This window comes from Dendropsophus ebraccatus, chromosome 14 (genome assembly GCF_027789765.1).
Source record: "Dendropsophus ebraccatus isolate aDenEbr1 chromosome 14, aDenEbr1.pat, whole genome shotgun sequence".
Taxonomy (NCBI): Eukaryota; Metazoa; Chordata; class Amphibia; order Anura; family Hylidae; genus Dendropsophus; species Dendropsophus ebraccatus.
Window position 1 is genome coordinate 32,738,416 of NC_091467.1, and position 24,823 is coordinate 32,763,238.

The 24,823-nt window shown below is 44.2% G+C and overlaps 1 protein-coding gene across 1 annotated transcript; it reads left to right on the top strand.

Moving 5' to 3' along the window:
* Positions 1 to 5,177: 5,177 nt before the first annotated feature.
* Positions 5,178 to 24,010, top strand: WNT3 (Wnt family member 3). The gene is made up of 5 exons (XM_069951787.1): positions 5,178 to 5,254; positions 14,334 to 14,575; positions 18,284 to 18,549; positions 20,898 to 21,382; positions 23,801 to 24,010. Exons 1-4 carry the CDS (start codon positions 5,178 to 5,180, stop codon positions 21,375 to 21,377), a joined length of 1,065 nt encoding a protein of 354 aa, XP_069807888.1. The 3' UTR covers positions 21,378 to 21,382; positions 23,801 to 24,010.
* Positions 24,011 to 24,823: the final 813 nt, after the last annotated feature.

Consider the following 24,823-nt stretch of genomic DNA (forward strand, 5'->3'; position numbering starts at 1 on the left):
CGACCTGTTCAATATCATTTTTTTTAATGAAACGTAATACAAGTCACATAGCCATGTCCAAAACCTATTATGGATGCTAGATATCCCCACTGGACATATACCGCCATAGACCCATCAGATGTATACATATAATACATTAGCTTGAAACAAAAATGGCAGCCATAGGTGTAGTTCAGTTAGGTGGTTGTGTGTAACACGCTATGAGCTATTAATCTGTGCAGGGGTTAATCAGACACATCCCCCCACCTAATTCTTGGGGCTGTATTAAGCCCCTGGCTGGTTGTCCCGCAGTTTGGGGTCTCCCTGGAGACGCCCCAGCAGGGGGGGGGGGGGGGGGGGGTTCACTTGGGCTAAAGGGAATGGTTTAATTTCACAAATGTCCTGAATATGGCCCGAACCCATCTGCCTGAGCAGAGGTCACAATAAACCGCAGTGTGTGTGACACGCTGAGGAGCCTGGAGCACAACAGTGGTAGCTTGAATTTGGGGGGAAAACCTAAAATGTCTCTGTAATGCTTACTATGGGTAGTAATGATCTTGTAGTCCTGCATGGGGACACCATACAGCGCCTCCCCATATCACGTCTGTGTCTCTTAACTTGGTAATCAGATCCACAAGCCATCACATACCAGGCCGATAGATCTACAAGCCATCACATACCAGGCCGATAGATCTACAAGCCATCACATACCAGGCCGATAGATCTACAAGCCATCACATACCAGGCCGATAGATCTACAAGCCATCACATACCAGGCCGGTAGATCTACAAGCCATCACATACCAGGCCGATAGATCTACAAGCCATCACATACCAGGCCGATAGATCTACAAGCCATCACATACCAGGCCGATAGATCTACAAGCCATCACATACCAGGCCGATAGATCTACAAGCCATCACATACCAGGCCGATAGATCTGCAAGCCATCACATACCAGGCCGATAGATCTACAAGCCATCACATACCAGGCCGATAGATCTACAAGCCATCACATACCAGGCCGATAGATCTACAAGCCATCACATACCAGGCCGATAGAGCTACAAGCCATCACATACCAGGCCGATAGATCTACAAGCCATCACCTACCAGGCCGATAGAGCTACAACCCATCATACACCAGGCCGATAGAGCTACAACCCATCATACACCAGGCCGATAGAGCTACAAGCCATCACAAACCAGGCCAATAGATCTACAAGCCATCACATACCAGGCCGATAGAGCTACAACCCATCATACACCAGGCCGATAGAGCTACAACCCATCATACACCAGGCCGATAGAGCTACAACCCATCATACACCAGGCCAATAGACCTAAAACACTGACAACAGTGTATAGGGAGAAGCTAGGCCTAAACCAGCCTAAAGAAGCACGAAATTCCCTGCAGACTGTGATGTTGTTCTTGTCACCCTGCAGCCAATCACAGGCCTCAGTGGTCATGTGCTGTCCTGTGATTGGCTGTAGCATCTTCTTAGCAGGCCTGGCCAGGAGATGTAATAGAGCCCAGACCTGTATATTTTGTTACTGCGGAAGGGAATTTGGGACCTATAATGATATGGGCTTATAAGAGAGGAATTCATATATAGGAGGTAAGGATGAAGAGAACACAATTAGATGTATGTGGCGGTGTGTTTCCAGTATAATTCATTTAGTTACTTGAATATTGGACTTCCATAATCTCCCCAAACCACTAACCTCCATGTCTACTATGACTGTAGACTATGGAAAACACCGGTTCCTTCACAGATCTGGAATTACACTTCTCCTAAGTGGATGAACCATGCTGTACAGTTTTTACAAAGTTTCACTATGTTATAGTGACATATTAGGTGTCTGGGTGCTGAGACCTTTTCTGCATGTGCAGTGTACAGATTTATAGACCTGATAGCTATCCTTTACATTAGCAGCCATACACGTGTATCTTTCATACTGGATGGATGATAGGCTGACGTCCAGACTCCCAGCAATTGTTATAATGGGGAACTCTTACCACTGTCCACCACCCGTATAACTTTGTCACTCCATCCCAGCCTTATAGGACTATTGGAGAAAGACAGGTGTTGGGCTTCAAACACCTGAGCTTATGTACCTGGGGGCAAGGGGCTGTGGTCCCCCTTTTAGTAATTGGGGGGATCCCGAACATTAAATCCTGACCCCAGCTGTGCGATCATCACATTATCAGGACAGATATTCTGTGTCAGGAAATAAGCAATGATGGCTGAGCAAGAACAGATCTTGTAATATGGGATATGGGCATATAGAGTGTGGCTACTGGAAAGGGGTATGGCTTTAAATGTATATTTACGGCTGAATTTGGTGCAGTGTGTTACGCCGCACTTTAGGAGGTAGATTATTGTTCGACAAATTGTTAGATTGGATTTGAACGATAACGATTAAACGACCAACCAGAAATCGTTGATCATTTGATAGAGTTTGGACCTATTTTTAAGACGTTGTTTGGTCCTTCACAGTAGCGGCGAACGGAGTCGCTAAGTCAGGACTACAAGAACGATCGTAAGTAAAGATCATCGTTCCGTGTAATTGGGTGAACGATTTCAGGTCATTCTCCTTAGGGTACTATTCCACGAAGCGATTTTTCAACGATGAACGATTTCAGACGACCGCTATGGCGAACAACCTGAAATCATTCATCCAATTACACGGAACAATGATTGTTACTTATGATACCTGTTGTCGTCCTGACTGCGAACGACCGAACGACATCTTATTGCATGCAAAGAATTGGCAAACTATCAACAATAAAAATAGGTCAAAACTCATTTCTCGTTGGTTGTTTAATCGTTGACTGCTATTACACTAAACGATTATCGTTCAGATCTGAACAATCTAACGATTTTTCGAACAATAATGTTAAATGTTGATGATCGACAAATCGCTTCATGGAATAGTACCCTAAGCAGAGTTACCAGACAGCCACAGTGATAACTCCAGTGCCTTCATAGACATCACACAAAGGGCCACATGATAAATCTCCCCCACTTCATTAACCATGAAGAAACACTAATATCAATGGAAACTACCAGTCCCAGCAAGCCCAAAATATGCTGAGAGGTGTAATTTACCATCAGGTGGAGAGTCACTAGTATAGAGTATCACAGAAGTGGTACAAGTGCACAGTGATGTATGTGAAGCTACAATCTTATTTAATACAGCCGTAAGCTTGTGTATCACTGGTGAAAATCCTGTGTCACCAGAAGGATGGCACACACAATGGTAATGCATGGGGCAAGGTGTATACAGGGAAGAAGGATGGCACACACAATGGTAATGCATGGGGCAGAGTGTATACAGGTAAGGAGGATGGCACACACAATGGTAATGCATGGGGCAGAGTGTATACAGGGAAGGAGGATGGCACACACAATGGTAATGCAGGGGGCACAGTGTATACAGGGTAGGAGGATGGCACACACAATGGTAATGCATGGGGCAAGGTGTATACAGGGAAGGAGGATGGCACACAATAGTAATGCATGGGGCAGAGTGTATACAGGGAAGGAGGATGGCACACACAATGGTAATGCATGGGGCAGAGTGTATACAGGGAAGGAGGGTGGCACACACAATAGTAATGCATGGGGCAGAGTATACAGGAAAGGATGATGGCACACACAATGGTAATGCATGGTGCAGAATGTATACAGGGAAGGAGGATGGCACACACAATGGTAATGCATGGGGCAGAGTGTATACAGGGAAGGAGGATGGCACACACAATGGTAATGCATGGGGCAGAGTGTATACAGGGTAGGAGGATGGCACACACAATGGTAATGCATGGGGCAGAGTGTATACAGGGAAGGAGGGTGGCACACACAATAGTAATGCATGGGGCAGAGTATACAGGAAAGGATGATGGCACACACAATGGTAATGCATGGTGCAGAGTGTATACAGGGAAGGAGGATGGCACACACAATGGTAATGCATGGGGCAGAGTGTATACAGGGAAGGAGGATGGCACACACAATGGTAATGCATGTGGCAGTGTGTATACAGGGAAGGAGGATGGCACACAGTGGTAATGCATGGGGCAGAGTGTATACAGGGTAGGAGGATGGCACACACAGTGATAATGCATGGGGCACAGTGTATACAGGGAAGAAGGATGGCATACACAATGGTAATGCATGGGGCACAGTGTATACAGGGAAGGAGGATGGCACACACAATGGTAATGCATGGGGCACAGTGTATACCGGGAAGGAGGATGGCACACACAGTGGTAATGCATGGGGCAGAGTGTATACAGAGAAGGAGGATGGCACACACAATGGTAATGCATGGGGCACAGTGTATACAGGGAAGAAGGATGGCATACACAATGGTAATGCATGGGGCACAGTGTATACAGGGAAGGAGGATGGCACACACAATGGTAATGCATGGGGCACAGTGTATACCGGGAAGGAGGATGGCACACACAGTGGTAATGCATGGGGCAGAGTGTATACAGAGAAGGAGGATGGCACACACAATGGTAATGCATGGGCACAGTGTATACAGGGTAGGAGGATGGCACACACAATGGTAATGCATGGGCAGAGTGTATACAGGGTAGGAGGATGGCACACACAGTGGTAATGCATGGGCACAGTGTATACAGGGAAGGAGGATGGCACACACAATGGTAATGCATGGGACAGAGTGTATACAGGGAAGGAGGATGGCACACACAATGGTAATGCAGGGGGCACAGTGTATACAGGGAAGGAGGATGGCACACAGTGGTAATGCATGGGGCAGAGTGTATACAGTGAAGGAGGATGGCACACACAATGGTAATGCAGGGGGCAGTGTGTATACAGGGAAGGAGGATGGCACACAGTGGTAATGCAGGGGGCAGAGTGTATACAGGGAAGCAGGATGAGTAGGAGGCTGCTGCACAGATGAGTCTTGCTGGGGAGGGGGCAGCTCCTTTTGGGGAGGATTCTCTTACCTTGTCTCATGGCTCTGGGATTGGTTGTCTGATGACATCCAGCTTTCCTCTCCTTGTTATGATCAGGGGGCAGAGTATAAAATGCCAGGCACCTCTTGTCCCCCCAAACAGGCACTCAGCGAGAGGACAACCCCAGCTTCTCATGGGATGCTCTTCACTCTCCCACCAAGGTCTCCTGACTTCCCCATCACCTCCATCATTCCCCCCATGGACAGACTCCATACTTTGCACTTCCTTTGGCTCTTCTCTGCTGCCCCCGTCCTGGCTGGTTACCCCATTTGGTGGTAAGAGCTCATTGTCTACCGTTATCCGCTTATATTTTATCAGTATCCATTGCCCGCATCACTTGGTATAGTCTACTTTGTAGAGCTCAGGTTGTTAGTTTGACGGGGTGGCGGTAATATTTTTACATAGGACTGCAGGGAAACTTGAAATGTCCACTTTACGAGTTAAATGACACATTCGGCACTGCTACATCTGCACGTCATAAAATAGATGTAAATCTAATGTGCAGTGTGTCCACTTCTTTACACCCTCCTTTGCTTGCAGTATATTCAGGTTGCTGGACTGTGGGGTTTTCTGTTTATCTGCTTATGCCATTTAATGAAATGAATGAAATTTCTGAGATGGAAAATAAGTTTCATTCATCTGAATGGGGATTTTTCAGCTGGAGAGGACAGATACAGAAGCTTATAGAAATTCACTTTGTGTGACCCTGCATGTGCATGTGTGTATATATACGTATATATATATATATATATATATATATATATATATATATATATATATATATATTATACACACACTTATAGGTTTCTGTAGAACAAGTATAAGATATGGGACTGTAAATCTGAACCCGTCAGTAGTAGTTAGTAGTGCGTCTCATATGAAGTCATAGTAAGTTGTACAAGTAAAAATAAACATTCTTACATGTTAATATCACATATCATTACATAAGGGACTGTTAAGGTTAAAGGAGTTGACACCCCACAAGCGGCATACGTTCTGTTATTCTTATACAGATTCATCAATCAGATTGTTGTAAATACTCACATTAATATTAGATCACAACAAATGAACCTAAAGGGAGTTATATAAGCAACGGTTATTGGATAAGAAGTTTTACAACTTTCTTTTAAACTTCTAGAAGCTGAGGTGTTTACAATATACAGTATGTATGCACTGGAAAAAGTTCCTGATGTATGCATCTCTCAAGTAAAAAAAACAAACCAAAACATTTATTTATTGATTTTAGTGGGTAGCCTAGTCATCTACACTATTGTTGACCAAAAAGATAGGACCTCTTTTGGGCCCCACTGGGAGAATGGGGGTCTATGGATATGTTTATGTTACACACAGGAGCTAGTGTGTCTGGTACACTGATTAAAATGATACTTGGATCATAGTGTGAATACCCTCTTAGATTTCAGCAAATTGGAATAGAAATCCTGTACAGATGTAATACTGGGAGCTACTTACAGTTGTATCCAATCAGAAAGTCTAATACATAATAATCAGAAGAGGAGGGAGATGTGTGCTTCTGAATTAATCAGATATCTATTAAGCTTTGTTTATATAAAATTGGAAAAGCCTTTAAAGTATCCAAGGAAGAGGCAACATGGGCAACTAAATGGGGAAGCACTATGGAGAGAGTGATGTGTATTCTTTATAGCACTGTACCCCAACCTAAAACCTATGGCAAAAGTAATGTGTATTCTTTATAGCACTGCACCCCAACCTGCAACTCTTCAGCTATTGCAAAACTACCAAAGGCTGTCAGGGCACAATAGTTTTGCCAAAGATGGAAATCCACATGTTGGGGGACACTGCCGTATAGATTTATAAAGAGAACCATACCCTGTAAGACCTGGTAAAATAGATCGACTCCCAAATAGGGGGTTAATACCAAAGTCTTGTCCTTAGTCCCCTATAAAGACCATTTAAGTCTAGTTGCTCAGAATAATCAAATACTTTAATATCCCTACAGATGTAGCAGAGCTGGTATTGTCAATGCGATAGAAGGTTAAGGTCGCAACGTGACATGGCTTTCCAATAGGACTACTATATTATCTACTTATTGTGGATTTCAGTGTTGATATAGGACAGATCTGCATGATTTGGTGCTGACTTCCTAGCCGTATTGTATGCATTTTTGCTTTTGAGATCTCCTGCTACAGTGTACATGTAAACTGTGTGTGTGTGTGTGTGTGTGTGTGTGTGTGTGTGTGTGTAAAACATCAAGACAATGTCACATGAAACTTGTATGAAAACTTTTGCCACTGTGCGTTGTGTGAACAGGACCTTATTCACATGCAGTGCTCATTAGACAGGTTCACACCAATATTTTATTCCTAGACAGGTTAGAGGTTCCCTGTTAAGGTTTTGTTGGTGGAGCGTTCACATAGGCACATTGCCTCATCCGTGCATGTGGTTTTGTCTGGTACTGCAGCTCAGCCCCATTCTCCTTCATTCTTTCAATTGGTGCAGGATTGTTAATAGTGTGACATGTGAATGGGGCTAAGTTGCAGTTCCAGACACAGCCACATATCTAGAGGAGGTGCTGTGCTTATGTAAACAACAAAGGGTCCACTCACCATGTGATCAAGCATTGATGGACTATGCTAAGGACAGGGCATCAATGTTTTACTCAGCCAAGAAGGAGTTCTTAACTTTGTCTACATATTGCTTCTCCAAACCAAGGGGAATAGCAACACTTTGCCATGCAGGACTTGAACAGTGTTGAATTTACATTAGTGCTGTGTCGGGAGATGGGCCCTTTATTCTAGTGATTGGTTGGCATCCCAGCACTCAGACCTATGGCCTATAATGGGCTGGACACGCATCAATGCATCCTGCAGGGAAAAATATACACATGTGTGTTACACATATTATACTAGAGGTTTGCCCTTGTATGACATTGTACAGTGACCTAGGCTATACTTTCCATCAGCAGTACACATTGAACATGGTGCGAACAGTGCCTCCAATTTATGCTGTGTATCAATCTACAAGAATAGTAGTAATAACCAATCTTCACAATAGGGAATAAGTGACTGATTGTGGGGGTGCCAGACTTCTGTGACCCTCTAGGATTTAAAGAACTGGGACCTAAGTCCCCCCTTAGAATGGGGCAGTGGGCACACATGTGCTTTTGCGCTCCAGTCATTCTTTTTCTGTGGTAGTCGCCAGACTTACAGTTGCTTAGCACATCACTCGGCCATCTCTGGGAACTTCCATAGAGAATGAATGAAAGTTAAGTTAGCTGCTGTTCTAATGGCTGTAGACTGGTACAGAGCCTGTACAGCAGCATATATAGAGAAATGCAAACCTAGAAAGGAGCAGCTGCACATCACACCCATGGCTGACACTAATGCCTCTCGGCTACATTTAAAGACCAATGACAGAATGTTGGTATATAATTTGATCGAACCATATTGCCTCATGTACAGTGTGCAGGTCTTCTGGCCCACATGAGTCTTTTTCTCCATTTTTGCATATATAGAGAAATATTTCCCAACTTGTGGCCTTCTAGCTGCTTCAATAATCAAAACTCCCATTATGACTGGAATCCTGGGGTCCAGACTCGGACTGGCTCACATGGAAGCAGGGAAATTCCCCGGTGGGCCTCCAGGACAACATATAATACCCCAGCACTGCTGCACATGCCTGTCACCCGGTCACTCACTGCTTCTATATAGTAAACTGGGGTTTCATCTTACATAGAGGCAGGGAGTGACCAGAGTGACAGACAGCAGCATGCAGAATCAGCACAGTCCCTCTCCTATACCTTAGGATCCTCCCCTATCTCCTCCTTTCAGGCTGCCTCTCTCTGCTGCTGCTGCTGGCAGTCGGGACACAGGAGGAGGGGAGGGAGAGGGACTGCAGCCTGCATAGTGTGGCATTGGAGCAGCTCCCAGAGCTGCAGATCTGATAGCATATGAGCTATACCTGGTTGTTTTCTGTACAAGCGGTAAATCTGTGTATACATGATGTATGTGAGTCTGTGTGCATGGTGTGTGTCTGTATTATCTTTGCATATATGTAATGTGCATTTGTTTATATCTGTATATGTTGTGTGTATGTATGCATGTTGCATGCGCGTGTACTATGTATGCATATAGGTAATGTGCATTTCTTTATATCTGTGTATGATGTGCATATGTTATGTGCATATTTATTAATAATATGTATATACAAGTTATGTGCACTCACTTGTTACTCCCATACCTAAACCTGCTGGGGACTAGCTTCCAGGTGTCAGGAAAACAGGATGGGAGGCGAGGAGACATTGCAGCTTGCAGCTATTCAGGAGCTTGAAGAAGCATCTTTCACTCTTGGTACCAGTGAATAAAAGCATTTTCTATGCTATGGAAGCGACGACAAATATATTTAAGGTACCATTTGTCTTCTTGACCTAACAGTGTTAGCAGTTTGGAACATAAATTACAGCTGTGAAATTCCCTTTTAAGTCTCATGATACTAAGAAATGACAGGCAGACAGGGGGTTGCGGGAAGATAATACTATACTTACCAGTCCCCATACCCTCTCTCACAGCCACCAGAAGTCATTTTCAACCAGGTTCCATGTATGTCACAGAACGGCTGATAGACTGCCCTTCCAGTCCGTCAGTGATTGCAAGAGTGTCCCATCCCAGTGACTGATTGGCTGAGTGGGTAATGCTGACTGTCAGATATCATTAGAAAGTGCTATGGTGGCACAGGGACTGGTAAGTATACTTTTTTTTATTATTTTACCACACATGCCTGCGGGCCTAAGATTTGTTAGTTTCATGGGACTTCTCCTTTCAAGAAACTTAAGTGGAACACTATGCTGTTTGCACAGAGTGACTGAAAAGTGCAAAGTCACTATAGTAATATGAAAGGCTTGGTGCTGTTACATTTAGTATATGTAGTGTGTGTGTGTGTGTGTGGGGGGGGGGGGGGGGGGCTAAATCAAATTCCCTGGTGGTCCCAAGGTACCACAGTCCGACACTACTGGCAGCATCGGGGGTTACTCATCTTTAGAAGGTGGAAGTCCGAGTGTCAGACAGGTTCCTAACTCTTTCAGTAAATGCAAAGCTAGGTGGGTGTGAGTGGTGGAAACGAATGCTCTCCCTTCTTACTTCTTTGCCAGGAAGTGCTAGATTTATAATCCGGGTGGTGGATAGGGCTGAATATTGAAAGTAGAGGTGCAGAGAATGGGATTTTCAAATAAAATAGGAAGCATAATGGGATGGAGTTTTTATGTACTGAAGAAGAGTGTTAATGTCTTCTTATCTTTCTTTTATATTTAAATGAACAGGCGCTGTGATTGAAAGCAGTTTTGCAATATACTTGCTTTATTTTTTTAGTTTTCTATTTAATGGTGTGTTCACACAGGGAGATTTGTCTAACAGATTTTTGAAGCCAAACCCAGGAATGAGTTTGAAAAAAGGAGAAAACTCAGTCTTTCCTTTATGACCTGTTCTCTGTTTATAGTCTGTTACTGGCTTTGGCTTAAAAAATTAATGCTATATATATTGCCAATCTATGGTCCATGCTCCTTTCGTGCCAATATTTGGTCTCTTTTCTGTACAAAAAACAGAGACCAAATACAGGAAGTCCCAGACCTTTGCACACTCACGCCACTCACTTATATTACTTATATTAATGTTTGCTAATTATATAACCAACTAAGCATGCTTACCAGGAGACAATGCTCTTTGTTATGCCACAATTCAATCATTATAATGTCACTGTGCGGTTTCAGAGGTTTTGGTACTGTGTCACAGGAGAACTGACCATACAATGTGAGCACCCCCACGATTCTTTGCTACCGAATGTGGACGTGCAGTAGCTGTACACATGCGCAGAGAAGGAAGACACCTAATGGCCATATATATAACGTTGATTTAAACTTAGAAAACTATTAGAAAATAAGGAGAGTATACTGCAAAACTGCTTATAATCTTGACATTGTCAGGTAGCTGGTCTCTGGTACCAGCAAAGATACACCTGAAGTGTGTATATGTAACAAAATAACACTATCCCTTTTCTTGGCCTCATGACCTGCAGCTTGTAATGTGCTTATAAGTATCACTAGGAGAGTCCGTGTATCCACTGTCTGCATTATACCAACACTGGATCAATTCCACCCCATATACTCGCTCATCTATTCATAGCATTGTATTGATCCTTTGCTGTGACCGACTCGCCGCTGTATTGCTAATGATGAATGCTTTCTGTGTGGATTATGTAACCATGGAGGCCAATAAGGTTGCATTGTGGGTTTTTTTCCCTCAATATCTTGAATATTTTGGTCAATCTACGAGACATGGCTACAGCGCCATCCTAGATAGATGTTATCAACCCAAGAAGGATTACCCCAGCTGCATGAAGTAGGATGAGTTACCAATAGGTAATATCCGGGGCATCCTAATCCTTTTTATTGTTAGAGGATTAGGCTGTAGGATGATCAGTATTGTCTAGTGAGGCTCTGTCTGGTGGGATACTCTGAGGATATGGGGGTCTTAAGCTCTTTGTAATGAGGTCTCCCCGAGGAACAGGAGAGGAGGATCGCTTATGCATGTAGTATGTCCGGCTATTAGTATCTAAGAAAGGGTTGGGGGTACATAAATCCTCACAGTCTCCCAGCTACATTGTTAATGGAAGGTTAGAGATGGTTCGCTTTGTGACTTCATGAGTCTAAGACCAATTGTATTGGATACCCGGCTTATGAGAGGGAGCTGAACCAGGGAGAATTATGTTTGGACACGAGTATTAGCATAAATGAGATAAGAATACCAACTTCTATCAGGTTTTCATTCTCATTGTATCCTCCAGTGCGGAGAGAACTTTACAACCTATATATCACTTATACAGGATCAATAATCAACGACCGTATTGTTTCATTGAAAACTAAAATGAATAGACACAAAAAAGGAGGCCGTGCTATATACTTTGCTGCAGCTCTAGGGAAATTTACTGAATACAACTTATTTCTTTCAAGAAGGATGCAAATGTATGTACGATAAATGGCAAGATATATATACAAGTATTTATAGGTCAGTAAAGTAAACAATACATATAAATAAGAAAAAACACCTTAACAGATGTTAGAGACCCCTAACCTGTACGAGAAATAAAGGGTCATGTAAAGTAACCTCAAGGACACTAGTCTTAAAGGGAACCATTCACCATGGCTGCCGGGGTGGAGCCCTTTATACTTACCACTCTCATTCCTCATTCTGACTCTGATTTCACAGCGGCGGGACCGGGACTTCAAGGAAGGGGTAAGTATAAGAGGCTCCACCAGGGGGCGAGCGTGCTTCACCTCGGCAGCCAGGGTGACAGGTTCCCTTTAAATCCAGTGTCCCATATATTGGTGGGAGAATAATAATCTAATGTGAAACAAACAAAATTATTTGTGGTATGAATTAAAATAAAAAAAATTCAATTCTGCAACTTTTTGAGAAGTCTAATTTTTGTGTTATTCTCTGTGCAATGTTATCTTTATTCTTTAGGTAAGTACAATTACAGCGGTAGCCAATTTACAGTATATAATTTTACCGTGCATTTGATATAATGCTTCATTTACACCGCTGACTGCGCAGGATCAATATTTAATAAGCTTGGACAGTTACGCATGCGGTGATTGAGATTACTTTTTTTTTATTTGGGAACAGGGGAAAAGTGGGGTGATTTGAGCTTATATTAGGGAATGTTATTTTTTTTTTACACTAGTCAACGTTTAGATTTGCTTATATAGATCATTTAGATTGCTTATACTGATGAATGCAATGCATATGCATTGTATTGATCTATTAGGTCAGCGCTCTACTGACAGAACTGTCATGGTGGGCACCGAGGCCAAGCTAAGGCCTCAGGCTACTGTGAAAAGTAATAAGCATCCCGCTATTACTGTATATCACAGGGATGCCATTCAGAACACCAATTACATTTGCCTAAACTGTTTTAATCCTACTGATCATGGAACTTAAGCTGCTAAATGACCATTACTGGAGTGATGGCTGATGTCAATGATTACCAGTGAGTTGTACCTGTCATCTGCTTGTATGGAGCGGGCTCAGCTTCTGAACCAGCTCCATACTCACCTGACTTCCAGCCACCATACATGTACAGCAGGTGGGTGTAAACTGCTTAAGTAAAATAGACATGCAAAGTGACAGAAATGACAGGTGCTGCGAAGAGGCTATCTGACAAAACATGGCAAGTGCTAGGTAAGGCACACTGTGTACTCTTTAGTGAGGGGGGCCTGATATATAGCGGGTATTGAACTATTTGTCTCCCTCACAGTATTGAAATTGCATTGGGGATCTCTGTTGTAAAGTGAAGACAACTATATATCAGGGACACACAACTAGTATTAATAAAGATACATATACTTGGAACAGCAGGCAGATGAAGGAAGGAGCAAACAGCAAACATGTTGTCTTGGTCGGCTAGGACTGAGGGGTTTTTTTTGCCAGTAGTACACCCACATGGACCCTTACTTCTCTAGCTATTCAAATCAAATACACCTCTTTGCTATACTGCCATGACATAATACTGGAGAGGGTGCTCTTGAATGAACAGGCTGGCACTGTGCTGTGGGATGATTTACAGTACTAGGTGGTATATGGCAAGAGAAGGGGTTACTGATGCACTGGGTTTGTAAGGTGCTGTGGGAGCAGAGAGGAAAGAAACAACCAACTATAGTAACCATAGCTGTAACTATAGTAATTACAAGCAAAAAAAAAAAAAAAGGAGGAGGCGGTTACACGGCAGCTCAAGGGGCGACAGCGATTTATGGATGGTGAGAGTGAAGCCTTGATTTACCTTTCAGCCATAGTGTGGATCATGATCAATCAGCAAACTCAGCTTGCAGGCACCAAGCCCAGGCTCACTCTTCTTTATAATGTGTCCCGATATATCTGTTACCAGAGACAATTTATCCTTGACAACAGGCAGTGGAAAGCACCATGCCTGAATTTGGACTATGTTCTGCCACTTGAGGACTGGTGCTTTCTAGCTCCATATGTGAGTGTGGTTGGGGTTGTAATGAGGATGATATAATTAAAATGGCCTTTCCTGGCTCCAAACAGCCTATCTTTATGGCAGGCACAGGTGTCAAGCATAATACACCCAATATAGGGATGGTAAACATTGGTGCTTTTCTATTGAAAGGGTGTGACTAATTGTGTAACTCAGTGTGCTCCTAACTTGCACAAAGGTTACACTGTAGCACTATCCGAAATATAGACTGGGGGAGATTTATCAAAACTAGTGCGAGGGAAAATTGGAGTAGTTGTCCCCAAAAAAAGAGCTAGAGGAATCTGATTGACCAACCATGACCTGACCTTCCCGATTTTTTTCCAACCACAGGTCCCTAGCCCTGGGGCAGCAGTACAGCTCTCTTGGATCGCAGCCCATTCTGTGTGGATCTATACCTGGTCTGGTGCCTAAACAAATGCGATTCTGTCGAAATTACATTGAGATCATGCCAAGTGTGGCTGAAGGAGTAAAACTGGGGATCCAAGAATGCCAACATCAATTCAGGGGCAGGAGATGGAACTGTACCACCATTCATGACAGCCTCGCCATCTTTGGACCAGTACTCGATAAAGGTACTACCTATTACAGCAATGTTACTGGTGTAGTAAGAATCACCGTATATTGAGGACATCAACCCACTATATAGGAATTGTGAGCATTATCTATTATAAAGAACAGTGTTGTAACCATGTCAGCAACACCAAAGACCAAGTGTCAAGATCGTTGGAAAATACAATTCTGGGCATGTCCTGACAGCCTAATGGGAGTTGTGATTTGGCAACAGGAGGAAAGCCACAGGTTGGGGAACACTAAAATTATACATTCTAATTATATCTAAATCCACTGTAAGGGTACAAACACACAGCGGATCCCTGCCCTGTAATGTCTATGGGCAGACATTCTCGCAGCGGGATTGACATCCTGCTGCGAGGATGTCAGGAGACCGCCCCGTTAACCCCCTGCTGGCCGGAGCATATATAATATCATATATTACCTGCTCCGCGATCCGGCTTGCTTTGGGGTTCCCGGGTTGATGTACCGCTCAGCAAATCAGTGTGCTGCCTTGCTGCAGGATGTCAATCCTGCTGCGAGTATGTCTGCCCATAGACATTACAGGCCAGGGATACGCAGCGTGAAATCCGATACAGATCCGTTGTGTGTTTTTGTACCCTAAAACACTGTTTGGTGACCCACATCTAGATACTTGAATTATTTATAACTGGTTCTATAGCAATGTTCCCTATGATTTCTGAAAAAATACTTAGAACCCCCTGTAGAGTAACAGTAGGTGTTATAGCTCCATTGCAGAGTAAAGCTACATTCACACGTTCCATAGTTGTGTCCGTATTTGATTTCCATAGGGCTGTTTACACTATCCGCAATAGGGCATATTTACAGATCCGCAATCCACAAAAATTGCATCTATAAAAATTACTAACAAGCTCTAGTACAGACCGTAATTGCGGCACAGATTGTCCCGCTTTTACAGATGAAACGGATGAGTAATCCTTTTAAACCATTCTATTACTTCCCCTTTTTTGCAGATCTGCAGAAAATACAATGTTAAATAATGGTCCTAGATAAACAGACAATAGTGGTATATACTGTAGAGTATTAAGGCCCTATAATTCCATGTAATAAAAACATTCAGCCGAAGAAACGCTCATCGATTGATTGTTGCCTTTCAACCTGCTGGAAAATCATTGGGCGCCAACTTTGCATCGCTGCGTGTGATAGTGATGTGGCTGATAGCGAAGAAAACCCCCACAAAAATAAAACTGTATACATACCTGTCCCCAGTACCCAGTGTTCTCCTAGCTTCTGCCCACAGCCACTGCTGGAACTCTACAGCCAGTCTCTGAAGTGACAGGCCGCTATGCCAATCACTGGCTGAGACAGGACAGAGCCGTGGCCAGTGATTGGCTGAGCAGCCTGTCACTTCAGAGACCGTCTCTGAAGTTGCAGCGGTGGCTGTGGACAATGGACAGAAGTGGGAAGAACACCGGGTATGTGGAAAGGTATGTATAAAGTTTATTATTTTACACTTAACAGGCAAGAGCTGGACGGAGATCACTAACTATGACCATGCACCCCTTCCTGCACAATTATCGAGCCATGTAATCGGCTTGGTGAGCGAGCACTAATCTAGCAGATCAGCGCTTGCTTGCATTAGTGATCGGTCCGTGTAATATGACCTTTAGATTTCTGGCATATAATATGTCCAATGCACAATGAGAATGCGTGGCACAGTTCACAGTGTGAATTATAATTCATATATTTTGAGCATATACTTTAAATATCCTATAAGTAGCAAGATTTATAGGTATAAAACCTAGAGCCAAAGAAGAGTAAGCGGCAGTAACACTACGTACTGTATGTTATAATGAATGGCAAAAATTTTACACAAGTACCCAGGTACATGTTTAGGTCCATAAATGCCATAGGCAACAAGTGTTATTTTTTGGCAGAAATGTTCTGCGACTGTCCCTCCCATTCAATAGCCACTGTCCAAAACAGCACTGCTATATAGTGCTGCAACATACTGCTAAGCACTGCCCAAATACCATGGCTGTCACCATGTGGTTACAATAGTGAAGGGGTTATCTAGTGCTACAAAACATGGCCACTTTCTTCCAGAGACCGCATGTCTCCAGTTTGGGTGTTGGTTTTCCTATAACACCAAGCAGTTATCAGCCGTATTTGGCTGATTATCGACCATTACGGACGATAAATCACTTAGTGTAATAGCTAGTGTTAAAAGGCAACGATCAGCCGACATGCACAATGTCGGCTGATCTTTGTTTTTCAAAAAAACTTCAAAGATAATGATGGTCTGCTGGCCATCGCTCTGTGTAATAGGAGCAGTAGCAGCATATCGCCGCTATCTCCTATGGGCCACCTGGACGATCTAAGCAACATTTGGGGAGCCCTCCTGCAGCTCCCTGCTCACTGTCGGTGTGTGTAATAGCGCTGGCAGTGAGGGGAGAGCGAAGAGCAAACTAACGCTGATCTGACAGCTCGCTCCTTCAGAGCGCCTAGTGAGTGGAGATTAAATGCAAACCAAACCTGTGCTGGAGACAAGAGTCGTACTGTCTCTGGAAGAAAGTGGCCATGTTTTTGTAGCGCTGTGTAACCCCTTAAGGGTGCGCTCACACTTACAGGATCTGCAGCAGATTTGATGGTGCAGATTCAAAGCAAATCCAATCTAGGCCATCAAATCTGCTGCAGATCCTGTACGTGTGAACGAACCCTTAAGGAGAAAGTTTAGGGCAGGATACACTTTTAGTCTCTCTAGGCTTATTCTGTCACATCTAGACATTGAATTGTTGTTTCTGGGGATCCAAGGTTGTCATAGCATTACAGCTGTGACGTATTTTAGGGGTTTAGGTGCATTTCAGCATTTTATCTTTTGGTCCTGTTTATATGGGGGACCTTGCAGAGGATCCTGATCCCCCAACTCCACATTCTGCACTTATTATCTATCCTTTAGCTATATGTCCATCACTACAGAGGATGATAAGAAATATACAAGGAGCGGTCCCTGAGGCAGGGAGATGAGCAAGTTCCCAGAGATGACAAGAGCCATGCAGGTTCTGCTCTCCCCCAGGCTCCCAGCTCAGTAACACTAGTGAATGAGTGAAATGAGCTTAGTGCAGGATGAAAGGGCTTTAAGCCTCCTCCCCACTGTGAGGCTGAGAGGGGCTCTGAGCCCAGCAGGACTCCGGGACTATTCACACGCCCTTTCACTGCTCCCCCCTAGACAGAAAGGGGGTCTCGGCAAGAAGGGGACAGTGCAGAGTCTGCACACAGTTGCCTGTTGCTACGAAATGGCAGGGAAATGGCAGTCTGGTCACACGCAGGTCCCAGAGACGTCCATCATTATATCTCTAATACACTGTGACACCAGCACACAAAGGGGAATTGAGCGTCTCAGCAGGTAACTGGCCGCACTGGGAAGAGGAGGGAGAAGTTTTTAATAAGGGGCTTAATCCCTCCTCTCCATCATACAGAGATCTCTAGGCTGTGCCCGCCTAGATTCCTCATGCACATCTCTTGTATCCATGCATATAGCAATATTACATCAAGTTCTCGCTTGTACTTGGCCATTTATTTCAGTGTAGGGCGGTATGAAGCAAAGTAGGATACTGTCCATATGGATCTGAGAATATATAGTTATGTGGTCCTTCCACCAGTCTGTGACCAATTGTCGCTGCTGAGACTGTAAACCTTCTATAAGGATGCTGTATGTGTTTTCCATTGCTATCCTTTGTCTTCTCCAGCCACTCGGGAGTCCGCCTTTGTTCATGCCATCGCTTCAGCCGGTGTGGCCTTTGCTGTGACCCGCTCCTGTGCTGAAGGCAGCTCTACCATCTGTGGTTGTGATTCCCACCATAAAGGCTCATCAGGAGAGGGCTGGAAGTGGGGAGGCTGCAGCGAAGACGCAGACTTTGGGGTCCTGGTGTCTCGGGAGTTTGCAGATGCCAGAGAGAATCGGCCAGATGCCAGATCAGCCATGAATAGGCATAACAACGAGGCAGGACGAGCGGTGAGCAAACAGTACAAAATGTAGGGGAATTAAAAAAACAAACAATTTACACAAGACCAGAAAATATTACTTAAAGGAGACATTTTCGATTTTGAGGAAATTGGCTAAAATTGGAAATGTTATAAAATAAATCCCCTGCCGATCCTGTAGGGATGACATCACACACATCACTCACATGACTTCTGCAGCCAATCACTAGACTAGTGGTTTGGTCATACATACAAAACCACCACAGCTTAGGGCAGTGATTGGCTGTAGTAGTAGTCATGTGATGTCACTGGAGCAGGGCCAGCAGGTGACTAATGGTTGATTATTATTATTATTATAATAGTGCTGGTTCACTCCTATAACTTTAAGGAATACGTACATTTCTGCATTTTAAGAACTCCAGGAAATGTTAAACACAGCAGTCTTTATTATAGATCTATTGTTTTGGGTCTACAGTCCCTATGATAAATTCTAGGTAGTGTTGTCTGCAATCATAATGCCTTCCATCCATCCATTTGTCCTGAAAACATAGTTACGGGACAGGTGGAAGGGCATATGAATGTAGGGGTCAGACTACACAAGGTCTGTCTGTACTGTAGCCAGAGAGACACATAGGACTACATAAGAGTTGTACGCATTTAGAGATTTTCAGTCAAGGCTATTTGCAGGGCTAAAAAAGATGGATATGTTGCAGTTAAATGATAGAATCAGGGATCTGATCAAATCCCGGGAAATGATAAAATGCCCAAGCCCTTCCATCATTTCCCTGAAGAAAGTCAGTGATTTGATCAAATCCCTGACCCCTTTCAGGGAAATGATGGAATGAAATTCTCTAATTTCCCCTGCAATATAACTCCTGTTTCCCGCTTTCTGTGTGATGCTAATGATGCTGCCTCCTGCTCCCGGCTCTGCACCCTGTCTGCCTCTGGTCCCATGTGCTGATGCCTCCTGCTCCGGCCTCTGCTCCCCTGTTTGCCTCCGGTCCAGTGTGCTGTGTGATGATGCCTCCTGCTTACGGCTCTGCTCCCCTGTCCCGTGTGATGATGTCTCCTGGCTCTGCTCCCGTCCGGTGTGATGATGCCTCCTGCTCCCCTGTCTGCCTCTGGTCCCGTGTGATGCTGCCTCCTGCTCCCAGCTCTGCTCCCCTGTCCCGTGTGCTGTGTGATGATGCCTCCTGCTCCCGACTCTGCTCCCCTGCCCGCCTCTGGTCCCGCGCGATGTGTGATGATGCCTTCTGCTCCTGGCTCTGCTCTGCTGTCTGCCTGTCCACCTCCAGTCCCGTGTGCTGCGTTATGATGCCTCCTGCTCCCCGCTCATCTCCCCTATCTGCCTCTGGTCCCGTGTGCTGTGTGATACAGCCTCCTGCTCCCCTGTCCCATGTGCTGATGCCTCCTGCTCCCGGCTCTGCTCCCCTGTCCGCCTCCGGTCCCGTGTGCTGTGTTATGATGTCTCCTGCTCCCCGCTCATCTCCCCTGTCTGCCTCTGGTCCTGTGTGCTGTTGCCTCCTGCTCCCAGCTCTGCTCCCCTGTCCTGTGTGCTGTGTGATGATGCCTCCTGCTCCCGGCTCTGCTCCCCTGTCCTGTGTGATGATGCCTCCTGCTCCCGGCTCTGCTCCCCTGTCTGCCTCTGGTCCCGTGCGATGATGCCTTCTGCTCCCGGCTCTGCTCCCCTGTCCGTCTCCGGTCCTGAGTGCTGTGTGATGATGCCTCCTGCTCACTGCTCTGCTCCCCTGTCCGTCTCCGGTCCTGAGTGCTGTGTGATGATGCCTCCTGCTCACTGCTCTGCTCCCCTGTCCGCCTCCGGTCCTGTGTGCTGCTGCCTCCTGCTCCCGTCTCTACTTCCCTGTCCTGTGTGCTGATGCCTCCTGCTCCTGGCTCTGCTCCCCTGTCTGCCTCTGGTCCCGTGTGCTGTGTGATGAGGCCTCCTGCTCCCGGCTCTGCTCTCCTGTCTGCCTTTCCACCTCCGGTTCCATGTGCTGTGTGATGATGCCTCCTGCTCCCTAAAAATTATCAGCTTAGCTACCGCTTTCCTTTGTTAATTAGTTTCGAATAAATAATTTTCGTTTCAATGACTATTGTCGTGTTGCTTAATAAATATAGAGCCGGGCGACTCCTGACTCGTTCAATCCATCATTTCCCTGAAAGGGGTCAGTGACTTGATCAAATCACTGACTTTCTTGAGGGAAATGATGGAAGGGCTTGGCCATTTGATCAAATCCCTAAATTCTATCATTTCACTGCAACAGATATATTATTTAAATTGTATTTATCATGATTCATCTATTGGTGGTGGGGGGTCTTGAATCCTTACTGAGAGACTCACATTTACTCCTTCACATTTGTATTTTTTCCTCCTCTTAGACCATCTTGGATCACATGCATCTTAAATGTAAATGCCACGGTCTTTCTGGGAGCTGTGAGGTGAAGACTTGCTGGTGGTCACAGCCAGATTTCCGAGCTATTGGTGATCATCTAAAGGATAAATATGATAGCGCCTCCGAGATGTCAGTGGAGAAACATAGAGAGTCCCGGGGATGGGTGGAGACCCTCAGGGCCAAGTATTCACTATTTAAACCCCCTACTGAGAGGGACTTGGTGTACTATGAAACTTCTCCTAACTTCTGTGAACCCAACCCAGAGACTGGCTCATTTGGAACCCGGGGGCGTTCCTGCAATGTGACTTCCCATGGGATAGATGGCTGTGACCTGCTGTGCTGTGGTAGGGGCCACAACACCCGGACTGAAAAACGCAAGGAGAAATGCCACTGCATTTTCCACTGGTGCTGCTATGTGAGCTGCCAGGAGTGTGTGAGGATCTATGATGTCCACACCTGCAAGTGACACAGGTAACAAAAATTGCAGAAAAGTAGCACTCACCTCTAATCTTTACTAAACTATTTCTACCATTTGCCAAGTCAGGTTAACATATTACAGGAGATTTTACTATGTGAAACTACAGCTCCCAGTATAACCTAATGATAGGGATAGAATTATTGATTTACCTGTTATTGCCGCAAACCTTAGATGTAAAAACATTTCTGATGATGTAGAATATACTATGACATCATTGACAGGTGACGTCTTCTATGTTGTTGTTCCATTTCTTCTTCACATGGTCCACAAAGTCATGACTTTGACTAGCCTCTGCTGTTTACTACCCAGACATCTTTTGCAGCAGGCCTCATCCTCTATGCCAGGGCTGGGAAACCTTCGGCCCTCCAGCTTTTGCAAAACTACAACTTACAAAACTAACGCTTTGGCTGTCCAGGCATGATGGGAATTGTAGTTGTGCAACAGCTCGAGGGCCAAAGGTTCCCTATCCCTGCTCTATACTAAAGCAAGCCACAACAACGCTAAAAACCACTCCATACACTGTTGCCAAGGCCTTATAAGCACCTTAATTTTATATGGGGAAAAGCAAGAGGCCTCCAACTATGGTCCATTCAATCAGATTCTGTATGTATAGAGTTAATAAACAGTAAGAATGTCTCTATACAGTACAGCAGTTCATGGGTTGTTTTACTTACTTTTTACCAATCGTAGGAATCCTCACCTCCATTTACATTTTCACTCACCTGTTTGATCCCAAACAGAAGCTCCGCTGGGTGTCCTGGTTACTAATAGCAGGCATTTGTGACCAGAGAGCCCCAGGAGTTTCTGCGCCAGATCACTGCAGGACCTGAGTATAGGTTTTTAAGTTTAATGGCTTTTGTTTTTTTAAAGTTTTGATAACCCCTTAAAAAATTCTGCCACCTGCTGGAGTCTATATTTCTACAGTGTATGCATACACTTCTAAGTAACGAGTGCAAGCAAAAGACTTGTAACATAAGGAGTTGTTCGTCCGTCGTCCTTTTTTTAATATATTGCTGCTGGTGCAAATAAAACAATAAACATGTTATCCTTACCTGTCCCCGCTCCCATAATGTTGCCCGTGTCCCCCGCTGACTGTAGAGCCTCCACATGGTCTCGGGAGGGACAGCCTGCTCAGCCAATCACTAGCTGTGGGGCAGTCCTGTCTCAGTCAGTGATTGGCTCAGTGGGCTGTCACTTCGGAGACGAGTGTATCAGAAGCGGGACAGAGACGACACCACTGGACGACATCGAGGGAGCGCAGACTGGTGAGGATAAGAGGTTTACTTTTTATATGCATCAGCAGCAATATCTTAAAAAAACAAGGCTGACCACCAGACAACCCCTTTAGTTTCCAAGCTTTGCTGAGAAATAAACCAGCTTGTATACTTTGCACCTTCACAACTCTCTTACAGGACATCGATTTGGTCAAACATAAAGGACCACCTTTCCAATGCATTTCAAGTTGTCTACTTATAGCTTTCCCTGTATTTTATACCTCTTTATGGAAAATTCTCTTTTTCATGAATCCATATTTTAAAGGCTATATAAAGATTTTTTTTTACATATATTAGTGGTTACCTTGTGTTTAAAAAAGGAAGATTTCAGCATGAACTTAGTGAAACTAAGTTTGCAACCTGCTCCTAGTTTCACACTTGGATCCTGTAGGAATTTTCCTCCCAGTAACAGATTCATCCGCTTTGGCTTTTCACGAATATAGAGGCAATGCTCTGCAGTGATAAATATTAATTAGAAGGGGCAAAATGGATTGGAGGGTGGTAATCCCAACCCCAGTGCGCCAAACCCCCCAATTAACATACTGATTAAAGTGAAGATTTTGCAAAACTGGCACTAAGGATGAAAGTAAGAAATTTCCCTTAATTTTAATAATCGCTATTACAAATAAAAGAACAGTGGATTTAAATGTTAAAACCCACTGTTAGTTTACCTTTAAGGTGCCTATACATCTTAAATAACTGTTTGGCCAAGACTTATCTCTCCCCACACACATTTCTGAATATTATGGTGTTGCCTAGGACGAGGGAAGAGGTAAGTCACCAGATTGGTAACAAAAAGCGTAAGGCACCGGAATTCCAGCACACCCAACCCCTAATTCCACCACATCCTCTGTCGGTGAAGACTGCCAAATCCACTGCCAGACGACATTGGTATAAAGTGTAAACTCAATACTCTGACAAAAGCCATACAACATTGATTTTATGAAGATTGTGGGACAGCTTCCTAAATCTATTTTTGACCATGTATCTCTATTTAACAACACTATAAAGGTGGGCAGAAGGTTGGAGGTAGCAGGTTCCCTTAAGAAATTAATCGGAATAGAATTGGTCCTAAAAATGGTGATACTTGCTCCCAGACTTGTGTATAAATCAGCTATTGTTCTCTTATATCCACAGATGCCAGGCAATCATGAGTCATCATGATGAAGACTGTCCAGGTTTATAGGACATCACTGCAGGAATCTGGGACTGATGAGAGAAGCCATACCTGGAGGTAGCTATTACCTCACTTTAAGAAGACGACCGGTGTCTTGACCACATGCTCTTTCTATTCTGGTGGACTGGCAGGTTATTCCTAACAAGTGATAATAGATAGAGGACAATCAAGTGATGGGTGATAGAAGACCCTTTGGCAGCTCATATATCCAAAACTAAGATTAGTTATATAAAAATTATTAAAAGGGCAGCAGCTGAGAGGACTTACAGTGTTATGCACTGGCGCTGATAGGTAATGTACCTTCATACAGCGGGAGGAGAGCACCCCTGAGAGCCACGTGTCAGCACGTCTCTGTAACAGGACCATGTCAGACCTCCAGCAGTCCGGCCAAAGCTTCCCATCTGCTTCATAGAATTTTATATTCAGAATCATTTTTATAAATCTTATTTATTACACAGTGTGTATATATCCTATGCCGTAACTAAGAGTATATATAATATATTATAAATATATATTTGGAACAAAACACCTTTGTGTGCAGTTCAAGTGTCATTTTGTCTTATCTCTATTAAAAGGAATAAAAACACAGGCCCGAGGGGTGTTACACGGAAACGGGTGTAAACTGACCATAGCATCCAATCACAGCTCAGCTTTTATTTTACCAGAGCTGAAAGCTCAGTTGCGATTGGTTGCTATGGGTAGGGTAGTTGACATTGGTGTCTATTTTACACCATTTGATAAATCTGGGCCATAGGGTCAACGTACCTCCAAGGGCTGTGTCTGATACAGCATTATTTATCCAGAGGAGGTGCTATTTCTAGACCTTTGTGATTAAATTGTGGTTAAAGAGACTCAGTCACTGTCAGTTGGTTTATGATGCTTTATCTAAGGATAGCATAAACAAGTGTCAGAGAAGCTGAACAGAATGATGTATCATTCATATTATTCTGTGCAGCTAAACTGGAGATATCCTCCTGAAGAAC

What these genes read in the sequence shown, in the direction of transcription:
- WNT3 (XM_069951787.1), top strand. Translation starts at nt 5,178, where the DNA reads ATGGACAGACTCCATACTTTGCACTTCCTTTGGCTCTTCTCTGCTGCC. An exon ending in TGGACCAGTACTCGATAAAG is followed by an intron (nt 14,576 to 18,283) that starts GTACTACCTATT and finishes TGTCTTCTCCAG; the next exon opens with CCACTCGGGAGTCCGCCTTT. An exon ending in ACAACGAGGCAGGACGAGCG is followed by an intron (nt 18,550 to 20,897) that starts GTGAGCAAACAG and finishes TCCTCCTCTTAG; the next exon opens with ACCATCTTGGATCACATGCA.